A 16,205-nucleotide genomic window follows, 5' to 3' on the forward strand; every position below is an offset into this window, starting at 1 on the left:
GAGAAAAAACATTAAAAAATATCGCTACAGACAACTATTAACGAAAAAGCCAAGATTTAAAAAAAAAGTTTTATAAAGGAAAAGTAGTGATTTCAGTTACTTTTCCCCATTTAAGCATTTGTAAAGGTTGTTCCTATAAGCATGAAAAATCCTGTCTAAATTAGAATAACTACAGTTTTTACATACTGTTTTTTTTTCTGCCAAGAATGTCACATTGAAAACTATACTTTGTTTTCCATTAATACGAGTGCAAAGCACTTAGTAATGATGTTTTCTGCCCAGATACAGAGCAACTATTAGCTCAGAAAACTCCTCCACCCCTTGTTTCCACCTTGATTCCATGCTTTTACTACTAGGTACCTACTGGAAAACATACTTAAATTTTAAAGCAGAAGTAAATAATGAAAATTCGTGGGATTTAAACAAATTCTTCTTTAAAAAAATCCTGCATAATTTAACCTATAAAAAGAGGAATTAGATGTGAAAGGGGAAAGGTGAGAAAACACACAATAATTTTGCAGGAAATAGCTTTCAGACCTATTTGGGCATTCTAACCTAAAACCAAGTTGAGAAAGGAAAAGCTTTAATGATATTTCATTTAACCTTTCAGCATGGTATCTCCCATCTCACCAAAACAACTGTTCTAAAAATAGGCAATAACTCTACTGGTCACTTAGCTGTTGGATCAGAATTTATTCAAAAAGTAAGCAACCATTAAAATAGATAAAATAGATTGGTAACTAAATTTACCTATGTTGCATTTTTTTTGAAGCAATGACTGAAAACCGGAATGAACTATTACTGTATCTGCCTGACATAACAGCAATGATGCACTTTTGAACTATATTAACTAGACCAGAGTTGATTCTTGTAGTATAAAAATGGATTTTGTGATACCAATTAGTGTTGTTAAGTTTTTTCCTCTTTTGGCTCAAGATTAAAGTTCAGGATGAAAAAGGATGACTTCCAAGAGTTTTAAAATTATTCTAGCAAACTGGTGTTAAGGAACTAACAAATTGATGTTGATTGATACCAAGAATGTCACAAATTAAAAATATATTTCCAATTTAAGTATTCGTGTTTAGTAAAGCAAATCATCTGTTTTATAAATGGGGCCTATTAAGAACTAGTACATATGCCTATTAAAAGTTATTTTATTATGTAACGATCTTATTTAAAGCTATTTTTGTGAGGTAGTTATTAGATATATTATAGACACTCAGATTGCCTTGTCATGCTTGGTACCATCCTGGGTCCCTGGGTGCCAGGTAATACCTTTGCAGTGTGTATGTCTTTGTTAAGAGCATGCTGGGTCACTATGCATTTTTACCTAGATATGAAAGCTGAGGTTTGAAAGCAGGATAGGAAGGAAGGGTTATGTTCCTGTAGGGGAATGCTACTTGCTGTCTGCAGTGCTTTGGGTGCAGTTCTGGCAGGGAAATCAAGTGAGTAAAACAAATTATCTTAAAAGGAGAATATGTAGAGTGGTGACAAAGATCCACCCAAGTGAAAAAATCTGTCTGGTACAATTGATTCTCAATTTCATACTTAAAATAAACTTATTTTTATTTTGATATAATTATGTACTCGCTTCAAGAGACACATCTATTTGAATTGCAGGTCTATTTCAACTTGCTCCCCAGCTACAAATAACTCCTTCCTGCACTCTTTTCAGATCAGGTGGAGGGATGTAGCACCTCTCCTATGAGGAAAGGCTGACAGAATTGGGATTGTTCAGCCTGGAGAAGAGGTGGCTTTGAGATAACCTAACTGCAGCCTTCCAGTACCCAAAGGGAGCCTACAGGAAGGATGGAGAGGGACTTCTTACAAGGGCGTGTAGTGACAGGACAAGGGGAAATGGCTTCAAACTGAAAGAGGCTAAGTTTAGATGAGATATCAGAAAAAAGTTCTTTCCTGTGAGGGTAGTGAGGCACTGGAACTTGTAGCCCAGAGAAGTTGTGGATGCCCCATCCCTGGAAGCTTTCAAGCTCTGAGCAAGTGAAAGGTAGCTACAAATACATGTTACCAAAGGGAGCAATAGCAGATGCTACCTGGGAGTGGAAAACAAAATGGAAGCAAAAAAAATCGAGACAACCTGATTTGAGGCTGTAGTGGACAAAAAAGGAGGGGGAAACTAAAGGTAAATAAACATTTTATGGACATTTAGAGAAATACATTTACTACATGTAAAGCTGGTATGGTATACAATATGTCATGTACCCATAAGCTCTCAGAGCCAGAGTAACTTTTTACAGCTAATACAGTTCCTGGCAATTTTTCTTTTTTAGCTTTTACCTAAGGCTTTGCTTACATACCTCATTGCAGTAAAGCCTTCAGCCAAATTACCTTTTCCCATCTTGTGGGAAATTATTCCTTCGACACAACAACTGTATAAATGCTTGTGCACTCAATTAGAAACACTAACAGTGCTTTTTACAGTTTGAATTGTGACTCAAGTGCTCCTTGCATTTCTACTGGCATCTTTCTCATGAGTTTGCATGTTAAAATTATGCCCTTGCATATCTGTCACAGTGAATGAGACATTAGGAATGGTTTCAACTACAGGACTGCAAATTGCACATTTGTGTAATCTCTGTTATTGACAGCATAAAGGAGAAACTCTTCAGTTTTTCCCAACCTGATTTCCTCCCCCTCCTGCCTTCATTGTTAAGGCAATATGTTTTGTGTTCTCTGCTTATCAGCCTGTTCCTTAACCTATACATCATACTGCCAGTTCTTAAACCTTGCAAATTAAGCAGATTTGGACCCTCCTAACAAACAACCATTCTTCTTCATTCAGTTCCTTCATGTCTTCAAGCTTTACACACATCTTAAATGATGTCTTCACCATCCCCTTCAGTCCATCCCTGACTTGATTTTGTGGTTGCAAAGTCCTTCATTTACCCTTTGAGTGGTTTAGAATGTATGGTTTACAGGGAAACACAGAAGACACAGAACTGAATCACTCTCTGTTCAAATGAGTTAAAAACTAATCAATGAGCTTATTTTTACAGGGGTTGTCTTGGTGGATTACACTGACAGGTAACAAAAACACTAACTGAGATGCCTGCAGAGCACAGGTGGAGGCTTCTTAGGAAAAAAGATCTGCTCCTCAAGGCTGCTCAAATTCTACATAGATATGTGCCACAGAAGTGTTAACTCTGCTGGAGGAGCTGAGATAACAAATTACAGACCTCAAACGGAAATGTGACCCCACAGTTCTGCTACCTCTAGCTCTTAGGCATTTTACCTCTCCTTTTACAGTATCTTCTTAATTATGATTAATGAATTTCAATGATTACTGCTGTTTTAACAAAACCCAGGTGGTTTCATTTCCTGCCTCAAGATGTCACTGTAGCTGGAGATAAAACTGCTCAGCAAGACAGTTCCATATTTCCATACCTTAATAAATTTGAAACTTCAGAAATATGATTCTAAGTTTCAAGGGTTTATAATGTCTGTTTTGGGGATAATTACAACTCTGCAGGCGTCTTCATAACAAAGTACCATAAATTATCTCTGTTCAAACTTTTAATATATCTTTCTTCCCCTAGGAATTTTCAAAAACAGTATTTTGATCATTTGAAGCAACCGTGAGGATGAAAGAGAATTCTATCATGTGTTATTTCCAATAATTCAAAGATGTATAATGTCAATTGCTTACTTTTTTTTTAAATATTTACAGCTTGCACAGTACATTTTATTGCTTTGAAACAGCACAGAGCAGCAGGTCAGGATTACTGCAGATTTACATTCTGTGAGTTTCTAAGTAAATTGCCTGCTTTCTTGTTACTTTTTTACTTCCCTTACATTTTCTCTGTTTCATTGATCTAATGCAATACTTTTCTTTCCCAACCTTCGCAGTTATCCAATTTATCCTTTATTGCAAATTCCAGTGAGTTCATTAAAAAAAAGTTTATCGATGGAATAGGAAGTTCAAGCCCTTGTTATAAACAATTTAAATACTTTTGCCAAAGAAAAATAGTGTCTTATGCTGAGTTCCTCACTGCTTACTAAACAGCTTTAAAAATCAGAACTGAAATCTGAACACAGAAGAATTTGCATTTGGTTAAACACAAAATATAAAAAAACATTTTAAAAGCACCAAAGCAGTTTACTTCTTTTGGACTTCAGACATCTTATGTAGACAAACTTACATGTGCAATGAAATATGAGTGCTTATAATGGAGGTACCTAAATTTTTAAAGGGGAATCATTGGCAAACATTTAACTCCTGTGATACCTATTCATTTGATCACTAAAAAGATGATTAAGTTCTAGGGGAAAGCTGACTATTTACTTGTGTTTGAAAATATTTTTTTTCTCCTCTATAGATCTGTTGGTGTCTCTCAGAGCACCAATGCTCTAGCTCTGAATATAATAAATGTTGCGTGTTACTGGAAGGATAAATTTATTCATATTTTAAAACAGTATTAATGGTCTGGCATGAATCAAATCAAGTCACTCTCAAAATGTTACATTGTGCATGTTCTGAATACTCTAGAATATCTGTTGATTCTGACAAGTTTTTTTTTGCTGTCAAAAAAGGGAAGGGAAAATAGCATGACTAGTAAGGGCATGGCTGCTCTGAAAAGAGCAAAGCCATGAGCAAAACCCATACAATTTCTCTTTAGACCTTTCTAGTTAAAATCCTCCTTAAATACTTCTAATAACATTAAAGCTTGCTCCTTCTCCTGACAGTCCGTAAACAAGCAAAAAATTTGAATAAATACTTTATTTGGTCCGAAACTTAAGACATTGTGCAGTTATCAGTAAATTATTAACAATTTCAAAATCTGTAGAAGTCTGTCTTTAGCCTTGATGCTTTCTGTAAGCATTTGTAGAGAGTCTCAAAACCCGTGCTGAGTGGGGAAATGCAGTGAAGAGAATAAGAAGGAGCAGTGAGTCCTCTGGATGTTCTGGTCTGCTCAATGTAATGAATCTTGTGTTCCTACATAATGCAGCCATACTATCACTAAGTGCACAACACCAGTGCAGCTGGCTGATAAGTATTTTAAACATGACAGCTGAAAAAACTGTCTGTTTATTGATTTTAGCACATTTAAATTACATTCAGTTAAGTTGCCTCCCACCTCCTACACCAAAAAAAAGCCCCAAAACAAGGTATGCAGTGGGAATGCTGGGTACCAACTGTTCCATTCTAAGATGGGCTGCTATTGCAGCATCCTGCCTGCCCCATTTATGTATATTCTTCAATGCCAAGAAGTGCTTAAGTATTGAATATTCAAGACATTAATCACTTTTAGCTTTACCCAGTATGACAAGCCATTATATTTTGGTTGTTGCAGTTCTCTCATTGTCCATATCAGTTATGCAGTTTTTCAGATCACTACGATCACAAAGCAAACCCCTTCAAGCAGCTTAATGGAGACTGCAGTCAGCACAAACCAGCCACCAGACTGTCACCTCAGTTAAACAGATCCTCATGAAGTTCCAGAGATGAAAAAAGCCTGTCTGCCAATATCATGTTTTCAGTTTGATAACAACACTTCGTTTTCCCTCTCCTTTCAAGGAGAAAGGAGTCTCCATGGATTTTTTTTTCATTTTTCTGAAAAACTGAAATCAACAGCTCTGAAAAATATTCACTACTTAATGCTGATGGTTAAATACACCCAAAATCCCTCAATCAAAATACCCAATAAATATACCCAAAATCCCCCAATCACTACCTTTGGGTCTATATCAAAGCTAGCCTCCAAAGTTAGCAATGTACAAAAAAAAATTAAACCCTTTGCAAAAAGTAATTCTATATATTTTCTGTCTGAATCCTGAGGCCAGAAATTACTTTTTCCTCTTTTGACAGAAGTTTACTGCATTGACAGCATTGCTTAATTGTGCAACCCAGCCTAGCAGCAATTTCTGAAATGGTGTTGAAATCTGGCAGAGTGGCTGTGGCACTGTTTCACAACACATGTTCCTCTTTTGGCCATTTCCATTGTTTCCACTTCCAGTGCTATGTTCTGCAGAAATCATTTGTTTTCTCGTTAGGATCATCTGAGCAGTTGTTACCCATTAAGAAAGAATAAACAATGTCTAAAAGTGAACTAGCTATCCTGACTGAAGGTAAAAGTGCAGAAAGCAGCTGCTTTACCTCACTGAAACCACAGGGCCACCAAGGGCTGCACTGAACTGAGCTGCTTGGGAAGTGCTGGTGAGGACTCGCCCTTTTCCTTTAAAGTTCTTCTGGGGTGAGTTACCATTCTCTTTACAGCCTCCAGATATGCCACTTCTCTAGAACTACACTGAGAAAGTGATGAAGACAGAGAGAGAGAGAATAAATATATATGTAAGATACAGAAAGATTGCAGAAATGGCCATAAATAAGCGTAATGGGAAAACTTGGAAAAGATACCTGACCATCAGGCCTCAAGTGTGAGACAACCTATTTACAGGAATAGAGGGAAAATTGCCCTTCAGCTTAGGAAATGAGGGCTGACACATTTAAGAGAGGAAGACTTGATGCAGTTGCTTGTGACACTGCTGTTGCTAGACTAGATATAAGTGAACCCACAAGGTCAATTTTTGCTCTAAATTATCATGTTCTCTTTTAAACCTACTCAATTGTGTCTCAGAAATCAGCTTGTTAACTGAGAAGAGTAAGATGATTCCTGTCCTGGATACTTGCAAAGACTGATGGATTATTCTATTGGCAGTTAGTTCTTCAACATATAGCAAAAAGCTGAATACACATTTGTTCTGTAACTAAATGTTACATGCTACCCATTGAAAGCAGGTTAGAAAGATCTCTTATTTCATGTATTATGTGAAGCAGGATATTATTTGTATTACTTTTCAAAAGAGAAAAAAATAACTTATATTAAAAATACATTCACTTGTCTTTTTGTGTGAATTGTACAGTTTATGAATCCCTCTGGTGGCCTTATACAGTCATACTATGCTCTGGCATTCAAAATAAGACTATCTTGGTCCCTTTTCCCATTAAGAATAAACTCTTTCAATGGCTTCAGCCACAAATGCATTTTCATGGCAAGCAGAAGCAGTTTTTAAATCTAGCCTGACATCTTAGTTATTGCTTTTAACTTAAGCCATTATATAATCTATAGGTGATACAAAAATTCTAATGGAAAGCATTCATTTTTTTAAAAACATGATTTACAGAACAATGTGAAAAATAACCCCTAAGCTCCATCTAAATAGATTTCAGCTTTTCACAGTGAACTATATAGCTCACCATATATTTTCATTTGTGGTTTCTGGATAGTAGAAGGTATTGAATTAGGCATCAAGCCTTCACATCACTCTTTCAGAATCTGGGGGTATGTGCTGGACTGAATGGCCAGGAATAATCCTGCTGTTCCCTTTGGCATAGTCTTAAAAAGATTCTGAGAGCGCTGGGGGAAATTTCTCTAAGAAAATACCAAGCAGACTCAGAATGCCCAAACCCTGCAGCCTCAGTTATAAAGAAAGACTGCAGCTTGTGCAGACTCCTAAATCAGCTTTAATTTAGATAAGTAATGGATCAATAGCAATGAAGTCAGTACCAGGATGGATTTCAAATCAGGATAGTTATCCAATGAAGAACCTGGTGTCTCAGTGGGGCCCAATCATCCTGCAGCTTCTGTGAGGCTGAAACTCTGCTGCTGCTTTCTGAACAAGCTACTTTACAACATCAAGCTGCCACTCCTAATGCTGCATGTGCACTTTCAGCTTTGGTACAGAAAACAGGCAACAGGAAGGCCATTGATCAGAAAATACTGGAAATAGCAACAGCCAGCAGCACAAGGAAATCTGGTTTTAGTCAGGTCCTCTCAAACACTAACACTCTGGTCAGACATGATGCTCGGACTGTTTCTGAGCTAGTACTACTAAAAAGTGTTAAGAAAATAGGTACTTTAAATACAGTCATATGCAGCAGAGCTGAGACCCTGTCACTGATACTGTCACATTCAGTGATGCTGCTGAACAGGTGATTCTGTTCCTTCAGCTGAAATCTGAGCAGGGAGAACTGGTCCTTAAATGTGGGGGCTGTCACCACTTCTGCTCCCTGCTGGGACCTCAAAAAACATGATGTTTTTAAACCCGCAGAAGTAGAAGGCTGGGAGCAGCTTTGAGGTGCTTTAAGATGTTTTTGGTGGTAAGATGAATTGATAATTTCACACACTTTGTTCTCTCTGGCTGACAGCCCGATGTCTGAGCTATTACAACAGCAGTGTTCTTATGTTATAGCCTCAAATGCACTCAAACCTAATTTAAGATCCACCTTTTGCTCTGAAGTTGATACCATGCTAGCAGCGAAGATGAGGCTGACTGCATCCAAATCTGCACTTACAAAATTAAAGGCAAGATTTCCTTAGCAGAGGACACTTGGTTGTCAAATTTACAACCACCAGAGATCACACCCTCCCTCAGATCTTCACACTGACTTTCCTCTCTAATGGAAAAAAAAAGATGGTTGCAATAAGCAACCACAGTTGTATTTTTTTAATCCCACCACTTTTTGCGTATGGGAAGTAAAAGGAGACTTATGACCTCCCTAGGGACAGTGTGTTTCCACATATATGAAAGAATAAGCAGATACTGCTTAGCATCTCAAAGCCTTGTCTATGGAGGCACTGTAGATACACACAGTTAATCAGAGATAAAAGTCCTGGCCCTAGACAGCTTCCAGTCAAAACAGATGAAAGGATAACGAAAAAAGAAGTAATATTATCCTCTTTTTTAATATATATCTATATATATGAAAGCAAAGAACTGAGAAAATGGGTCATTTGCCCAGGATTGGAAGGAAAGCCTGTAAATATGCATTTAAACTGAATACTTGCCAAGTCTCAATTTGGTGTCACAAACCCATTATTTCTCCCAAAACAGCATATTAAGGAAATACAATAAATAAAAAAGAGAGTGCAGACCAGCAGGATCATAAATACATGTAGAAATATAAGTATGAACAGTTCTGATTTTATAAAACTTTCTCTTGTGTCCATTTGGGCTGTTTTGCAGAAGCTGACAAGTATATGCTCCTGTACCAAAAAGCTAGCGAAACAACACCCCAATTTTAATTTCTAATTATCTACCATAACACAATGATCCACGTGTGGACCACAATCAAAACACTTTTTATGGCTGAAACTCATGACAGAATTGAACACAAGAGCGGAACTCCCTCCTGGATACAAAGGAAAAGGACAAGACTAATATATATCTAGAGAAGACTCAAGAAAAAGAGTTGAATGTCTATCTGAGAGCTACTTGTAGATGCATTTTTTGTTGCTTCTTTTATACCTCTCTCCTCCAGAGACAATTGACTATATTGCAGTAAAAGAAAAAAAAATAGTTATACTTCAAAATTCTCCCCTTTCCTGCAGTATCGGTATTCCTCTAGCACTTCTATTTGAAGAAGCCTTCTTTAGAACAGAAACTAATTCTTTGAAAAAACACCCTGTGGTAGCAAATACATAAATCTCTCATATTGTCCTCGCAGCCTGTCTCTTTAGGATTATTATATATTAGATTATTATGGAAAGGAAGATTTAAATGTCTTATTTACCTGAACAGCATCATAATACATTTTCTTGCCATCTTCATCTGTCTTGTCTGACATCAGCCATGCCTTGAGCAGATATTCATAAAAGCTATCCCCAAGCCCTCCAATGGAGACATGATCTTAATAGGGAAGAAAGAGATTGAACAGCATTTTCATCCTCAGCCATGACAATAAAATACAATTACAGTTTGAAACAGTGTATTTAATGATCTATTTCTACAACATCTTTAATAAACATAAGCCTGGAACGTCAGGAAAAACTTTACTGGTATATACAGAGAATTATTTCTTTTATTGCTATATTTTTAATCTAGCTAAAATGCTATAGCTATTTAATATCCACAATGTGCTGCAGGAGATCATTGCAAAGAGAAAACAATTTACATGTGTCCATTCTAATTCATGTAGTCTATTCCATACAAAACCATGTCAAACTAAGTTTTTTTCTTTTTTTATTCTAAAAAGGTAAAAAAGTAGAAAGTGTTCTCTGATTTGATAAAGGCTTTCCCTTAAAGTGCAGGCATTGCTCTTTTAGTCACTAACTTTCCATTTAAGTCACTTCATAAAAAAGGCTTTTAGGTCCTTACTGCAGAGTTGAATTTCAGGTTATTTAGTGGTATTTCAAAATGCTGAGCCATATGTTTAAAAATAATACTACATTTTTAAACTTCTGACTGCTCTCAGAACTCAGCAGTGGTTTGGAAGGAAAAAAAGGACTTCACCTCATCTACAAAGGATTGTTGCTGTGACACTGCTTTATTCTGCCCTATGTGAAACAATCTGGTACTACAGATGTGGTTATTCAATTGCACAATTTAGTGACTCTGGAAACACTAAGATCACACAAGCCAGACATCCAACATCAGTTGCACCAGTGATGGGAAATTTAGTGATGCTCTCAACTGCTTGTACAAGATCGCACCCACTTACTGTCCAGGAACCTAAAAGATTCTTGGCAAAATTTTGATGGGTTATCATGATTTCAGCATAGATCCCCTAAATGCATTAAATACTTCAACTATATATACATGTAAAGTGTTTTTCTAAGCTCCTTTAAGTGAAGAAGAGTAGCTAGAGGTAGCTTTTGAAACTTGTTGCTGCCTGGCAAAATTAAGTGATTTGGCATTTATCAAGTCTTCAGTGAAAAATTTCAGAGTGCTTTACCAGGACTTCTCATCTATAACTGCCATTTTTACAGCAAAGGAGGGATCTGCTAATTCCACTCAAGAAATCCAGGATGGAGATGTCATTACACAGATCACACAGCAAGTTCCTGAGTCATACCACAAAATTCTGGCCATGAGAAAACAAAAAAAAGCTTGCATGGGATGATCCAGACTCATAAAGCGAGATGCAGAAGGGTTAGTGATCCTGAGCTCACACTTCCTGACACCTAACTCTGATCTTAGCTTCAAATTTATGCCTGTGTTGGTAGAATTCTAAGGAACACAGAGAATTTATTTTTATACTCCTTTGTATCTTTTCTCCATGGAAAGCCTCCCTTTACCTTCCAGACAGCTTGCAAAGACATGCAAATGTAGAAGACAGATATTTGTCTATTCCAACTACATCAACAGTGTCCTTTTCCTCCACTAGCCTGTGACACGCAAAAAAAAAAAAATAGTTTTCTGAATGCATCCTGTCCCTTTGCATACCAAGTATATTGTGCCATAGAACCTGGGTTTGAAAAGGCTTTTTTTTTTCCCTCTCCAACCTCTTTTGAGTGAGATACACTGAAATTCTGGGAAGACTACACCATTTTTTAAATTAAATGTTCATGATCCAAAAGGAGAAGAGGTTTCTTAAAACAATGGGAACATTTCCTGTGATCAAAGGCTGATCTTTGAACAGCAGCATTTAAATGACCTTTACAGTTTCCTAAATAAATTACCATAGAAACCTCTGACATTTGCAAACTAAATAGCACAAGCAGAGTTTCATCAATAATAAGCCCTGTTATTATATACATTATTGCAGTAGACAAATCCAATTGACGCATGCTGCAGCAAATCACTGTCAGTTTACTGTCAAAATAACAAGGGCTAAATGAATTTACAGGAACAATGGCAGAGATCCATCAGCAGCCTTCACAGCTACAGCACTGCTGGAGAAGAAACATTCAGAAACCATTCCTCCCTCTCCACTTTATATTTAAGAGAAAATATTTCTGTCTTGTGCCAATTAAGGGTCTTGATTGTTTGGTTTTTCCCTTCTGTTGTAATCAGCTGAAAACAGCCTAGAAAAGCAATCTCAAATGACATATTTTTCAAGTCTCACGTTCTGATCTTCTCTGTGGGGAAAAAATTAGTTAATCAGAGTTGGTGAATGGAGGAGTCTGATATGAAAGAGATGGAACAAGATGGAACTTGTCTTTGCTGCTTCAGCATGCCAGGGATAGACCTGCATCAACACCTGCACCCACCATTCACAGGCATGGGAAGCTATCTACTCATCAACACAGCATGCTATTGGAAAACAAAGCTCATGGACACAGTAATTTTTTTCTGCACACCAACAAAAATGGGCATTTTGTGTGAATGAGGAGTGCTTAAGATGCAATTATATTACAAATATGGAAATAACAAAAGCCATAAGGCAGAATAAGTGACAACTTTAAAATATGTAAGGCAGAGCCACTAACTGCCTCAGTCACTGGAAAGATCTGCTCTCATGAAGCCTCAAAAAGCTGCTTCTGTGGCTAAGAGAAGCCAAGAAAGGAGTTAACTGGATCTATCTCACAGGTGCTGAGATTGTCTCTAATTAAATCCAGTACCTACTGCTGTAGGATCAACACTTCCAGGGGAGGTTTTTATGTCTTGCAAAGCTGTGCTGAACTGACATGTGTTACAATTGGGCACACGTCTCAGATCTGTGCAGGGATGTCAGGGTTTATACCAACATGCAACCATAGCTGATGGTCATGCACACTGAGCTGCCACAGGCCTTGTGGCATGGTGACCTGCAGGAAGCCTCACAGCATAGCAGACTGAGAAATGACAGTGTACTTCTAATTCATAAAGGGAAATGGCATTTGCCTTGATGGGAAAATACAGCTGAGCAGCACAATCTTTTTGGATACCATTTTAACTCAGAGTGACAAAAAACTTTCAAAAATAGATTTTAATCAATAAAATCAAAGAAATCACAGAATGGAATAGGTTAGAAGGAACCACAATGGATCATCTGGTCCAACCTCCCTGCGCCAGCAGGGTTGTCCTAGAGCACATGACACAGGATTGTATCCAGATAGTTCTTGAATATCTCCAGTAAAGGACACTTCACAATCTCTCCCAGACAAAGGCAATTTGTTCCAGTGCTCTGTCACCCGCACAGAAAAGTTCTTCCTCATATTCAGGCAGAATTTTCTGTGCATCAGTTTCTTCCCATTGCCCCTTTCCTATTGCTTGGCAACCTGGAGAAGAGCCTGGTTCCTTCTCAGTTTTCCTAATGCTGAACCAGCCCAGCTCTCTCAGCCTTTCCTCAAAGGAGAGATGCTCCAGTCCCCAATCATCTTTGTCACCCTCTGACAGACCTGCTCCATCTGATAGACCTATTTATGGTACTGAGGAGTCCAGAACCACAGAACTGGACACACCATCTCAGTTATGGCCTCAATAGGTCGTAGTAAAAAGGCAGGATCACCTCACTTGACCTGCTGGGAATGCTCTTCCTAATGCAGCCCAGGATGCCATTGGCCTTCTTGGCCAAAAGGGTGCTGCTGGTTCATGGCCACCTTGCATATCTTGCTTGGTTTTATTCAATAACATAAGGAAGAAAAAATAGAAAGACAGAATTGCATGAATAGGATGGTTACAGACTGAACCTAAACAGGAAAAGTGGAAAAAGCAATAAGATCTCTAAAATCATGATCCTGCACACTGTGCAGACTTTTGACAAGTTATGGAAATCAGAGAAAGCAATGAACAACAACAAAAGGCTCAGTCATCATGAAGAACCTAAGGAATTCAAGTAATTCTAGTATTTTATAGTCTTTTCCTTCTAATTTTGGTATCTTCACTAATGGTTCCAAGGGGATTAATGCCATGACACATTTCTGTTTAGTTTGCTTCCTCAGTTGGTGGTATTAAATTTCAACAGAAATCACAGCTGGGATTAACTGGAAAGACTTGTCTTATTACTTTTTTTCCTTCAGTGGAGCCATACAACTCTGGAAATGTGGAATTTGATTCAGACAAGCTGATAAAGTTTCCTTATACAGCTACTTCAGAGAGCACTTTAGATTTTTGAATAAGAGACTTCTGTAGTCCACAAATTCCTTTCCAAAGTCATACATATTCATACATTTCTCCGCTTCCACAAGTCACACTGAAAGCTCAGAAAAAGTATAATAAAATAGAGCAAGTAAGATAATTAATTTTATATTTGTAGTATTTTTTACATTTTATAGAACCTCAGATATAAAGTGAGTTTCTATATATTATAAAAGTTCTTTTTATACAAAAAACATGTAATAGTGACTGAAAGAAGTTAATGACTGCAAAGAGAATCCTGATAGACAGGTCATAGTAGCAAAGACTTCAGCTACTTACGCTGGCCCCACTGGCCACTGCTGGGATTCAGGTAGTTGGGGTAAAGGCCCTCTGGTTTATCCAGGCGATTTAGAACTTTTCGGATATTCATTACCTAGTGGAAGGTACAAAACACTGAGCACTTATCCATTTTCCCCACAAAATACAGGAGTGTAAATATGCCTAAAAATAACCCCCCTGATCTTATTCAACACACACACACACACACACATACACACCCCTCTGTGCAATCGTATCACTATTGAAAAAGCTGATATCATCATGCAAACAAGTTTCTGAAAACCTCGGGAGTTTCTGTGCCAATTGTCAGCCATGAAACAACACAACAGGAGAAAGCTCCAAAGTTCAGGACTTGCCATGCAGAGTATCCCCCTTCTCCACAGGATGCTGAAATTGACTGAGCCTATTTGCCTTAACTACGCTCAGCTACATCAGCATTTATATTCCTTGTATACCTAAATCAGAAATGCTATTAAATATTAAGCTTATCACCTAGTGCAGATGTGGAAGTGCACTGCAAATGAGTTTTGCCTGGAAAGGAGAGCACGGCTGGAACTGACTGAGCTTTACACCAGCAGCTTGCCCAGCAGCAGGGACCCAGGCAGCCCTCAGAGCTCTGCTGGCATTGCTAAGGAGCTCACTACAAATGAGATGCCCGGGGAAACAATTACAGTCCAGATGCTCAGCAGCTGGAGCCATCCAGCAGCACAATCCACTGCAGAGCACATGAAATGAGTTATACTGCATTTTAGGATTCACAGAAAAACAAATGTAGCAGCTTGGAAGAATGAGGACCCTGAGCACTGCAGGCCAGAAATCGTAACAAAAAGGTACTGACAGCTTCATTATAAACCCCCAAGTGCCTAGAGACCATGACATAGCTAGTGAAAAAGAAGATAAATTAACTTATACCAAGCTGCAGAAGGATTTCTGTTGTGGTACACAAACTTACTCCTGCATCTTGACACTACTCACTGCCCAAATGCAGGCTGCAATGAGTCCTAGACCTCAATTAATGAATTCTTCTACGAATACATCCATGCAAAGATTATTCCAGTGTTTCTTCTTCTTTATCAAGTGTACCAGCCCTGGAATGGTTCATCTCTGAGGGTTTTGTAATTGCAATCTCTAAAGGGTTTTAAGAATAGCTTACAAAAACAGATTTCCAGCATCTTGCAGCTAGAGCATGATGCCACTGTGTAGAAGAACCATGGGCTAGGACTTTTAAGATAAACACTTTCATTGTCTCTTAGTAGAACAGATGTTCTGCATTAAATTACCATAAATGCCACAAGATAATTAACTTACGTTGAAAATTTATTTCTGGCTATTCCTCAGTGCTGCCACTCCCTACTCATCTACTCCCCATCCCCAGTCCAAATTTAAGAGAAACTGCTCTTAAATTTACCCCTAAATACATGAAAACTGCTAGGAGTTTGCTTCACAAAATTTATTCCAATGCTGACAATGGTCCTGCAGCAAAGCCACTCAGTCCTTACCCAATAATAATTTTAGATTTGACTATTGCTTTTAGACCTACTGCTAAACATTTGGAGTCTCATAAATAATCAGATTATTAAGTCGATAATATCAGCTTTAGGTAACATGGGGTGGCTGCAGTAAGAATACAAAATCAAGTGTACATTTTAATTAGGAAATATAAAGAAGATAAGTGATAAAGTGATAAAGTCCTGATAAAGAACAGGACTTGCTGGCTATTAGTACATTAAAAAGCAAAGCAAAATTGTTCAGGTGGGAGTTGAGGGAAGGAGGAGTTAACTTTCCATGGCTCATATATATAAAAATTATCCAGAAGACAATGTTTTCAAATTTTGGAAGAATTAGTATGCACAACAATTGGTTTGTCTAAGGATGTGATGTCTTTTTTCCTTCCCCAAAGAGAGTTCAAAATATATTTCTTATAGTGCAATGGAAGGGCTTTCTGATCTCACTGACAGCAGTCATATTAAACAACATTTTGAAGAGTAAACTTGTTGAAATCACCATGGTGCTTTGCTTTCTCTAGGCATCAGTTATTATTCTGAATATAATGTCAGGTTTTGTTTACACCCCATTAAGTAAAGAACTGAAGAAAGCTGTACAGTCTGATTGCTTAATGTGATACTAAT

The 16,205-nt window shown here is 37.7% G+C and overlaps 1 protein-coding gene across 1 annotated transcript in view; it reads right to left on the reverse strand.

The window, feature by feature from the left end:
* The window catches only part of MAN1A1 (mannosidase alpha class 1A member 1), a 106,595-nt gene that overhangs the window by 10,142 nt on the left and 80,248 nt on the right, over nt 1–16,205 (reverse strand). Inside the window, exons 7-8 of the mRNA XM_014312053.2 lie at nt 14,077–14,170; nt 9,530–9,645 (exon numbers count right to left, since the gene is read on the reverse strand). Of these exons, the coding sequence (XP_014167528.1) occupies nt 9,530–9,645; nt 14,077–14,170 (210 nt within the window). The remainder of the gene's footprint in view (nt 1–9,529; nt 9,646–14,076; nt 14,171–16,205) is intronic.

Source organism: Geospiza fortis, unplaced genomic scaffold (genome assembly GCF_000277835.1).
Source record: "Geospiza fortis unplaced genomic scaffold, GeoFor_1.0 scaffold98, whole genome shotgun sequence".
NCBI classification, from domain to species: Eukaryota; Metazoa; Chordata; class Aves; order Passeriformes; family Thraupidae; genus Geospiza; species Geospiza fortis.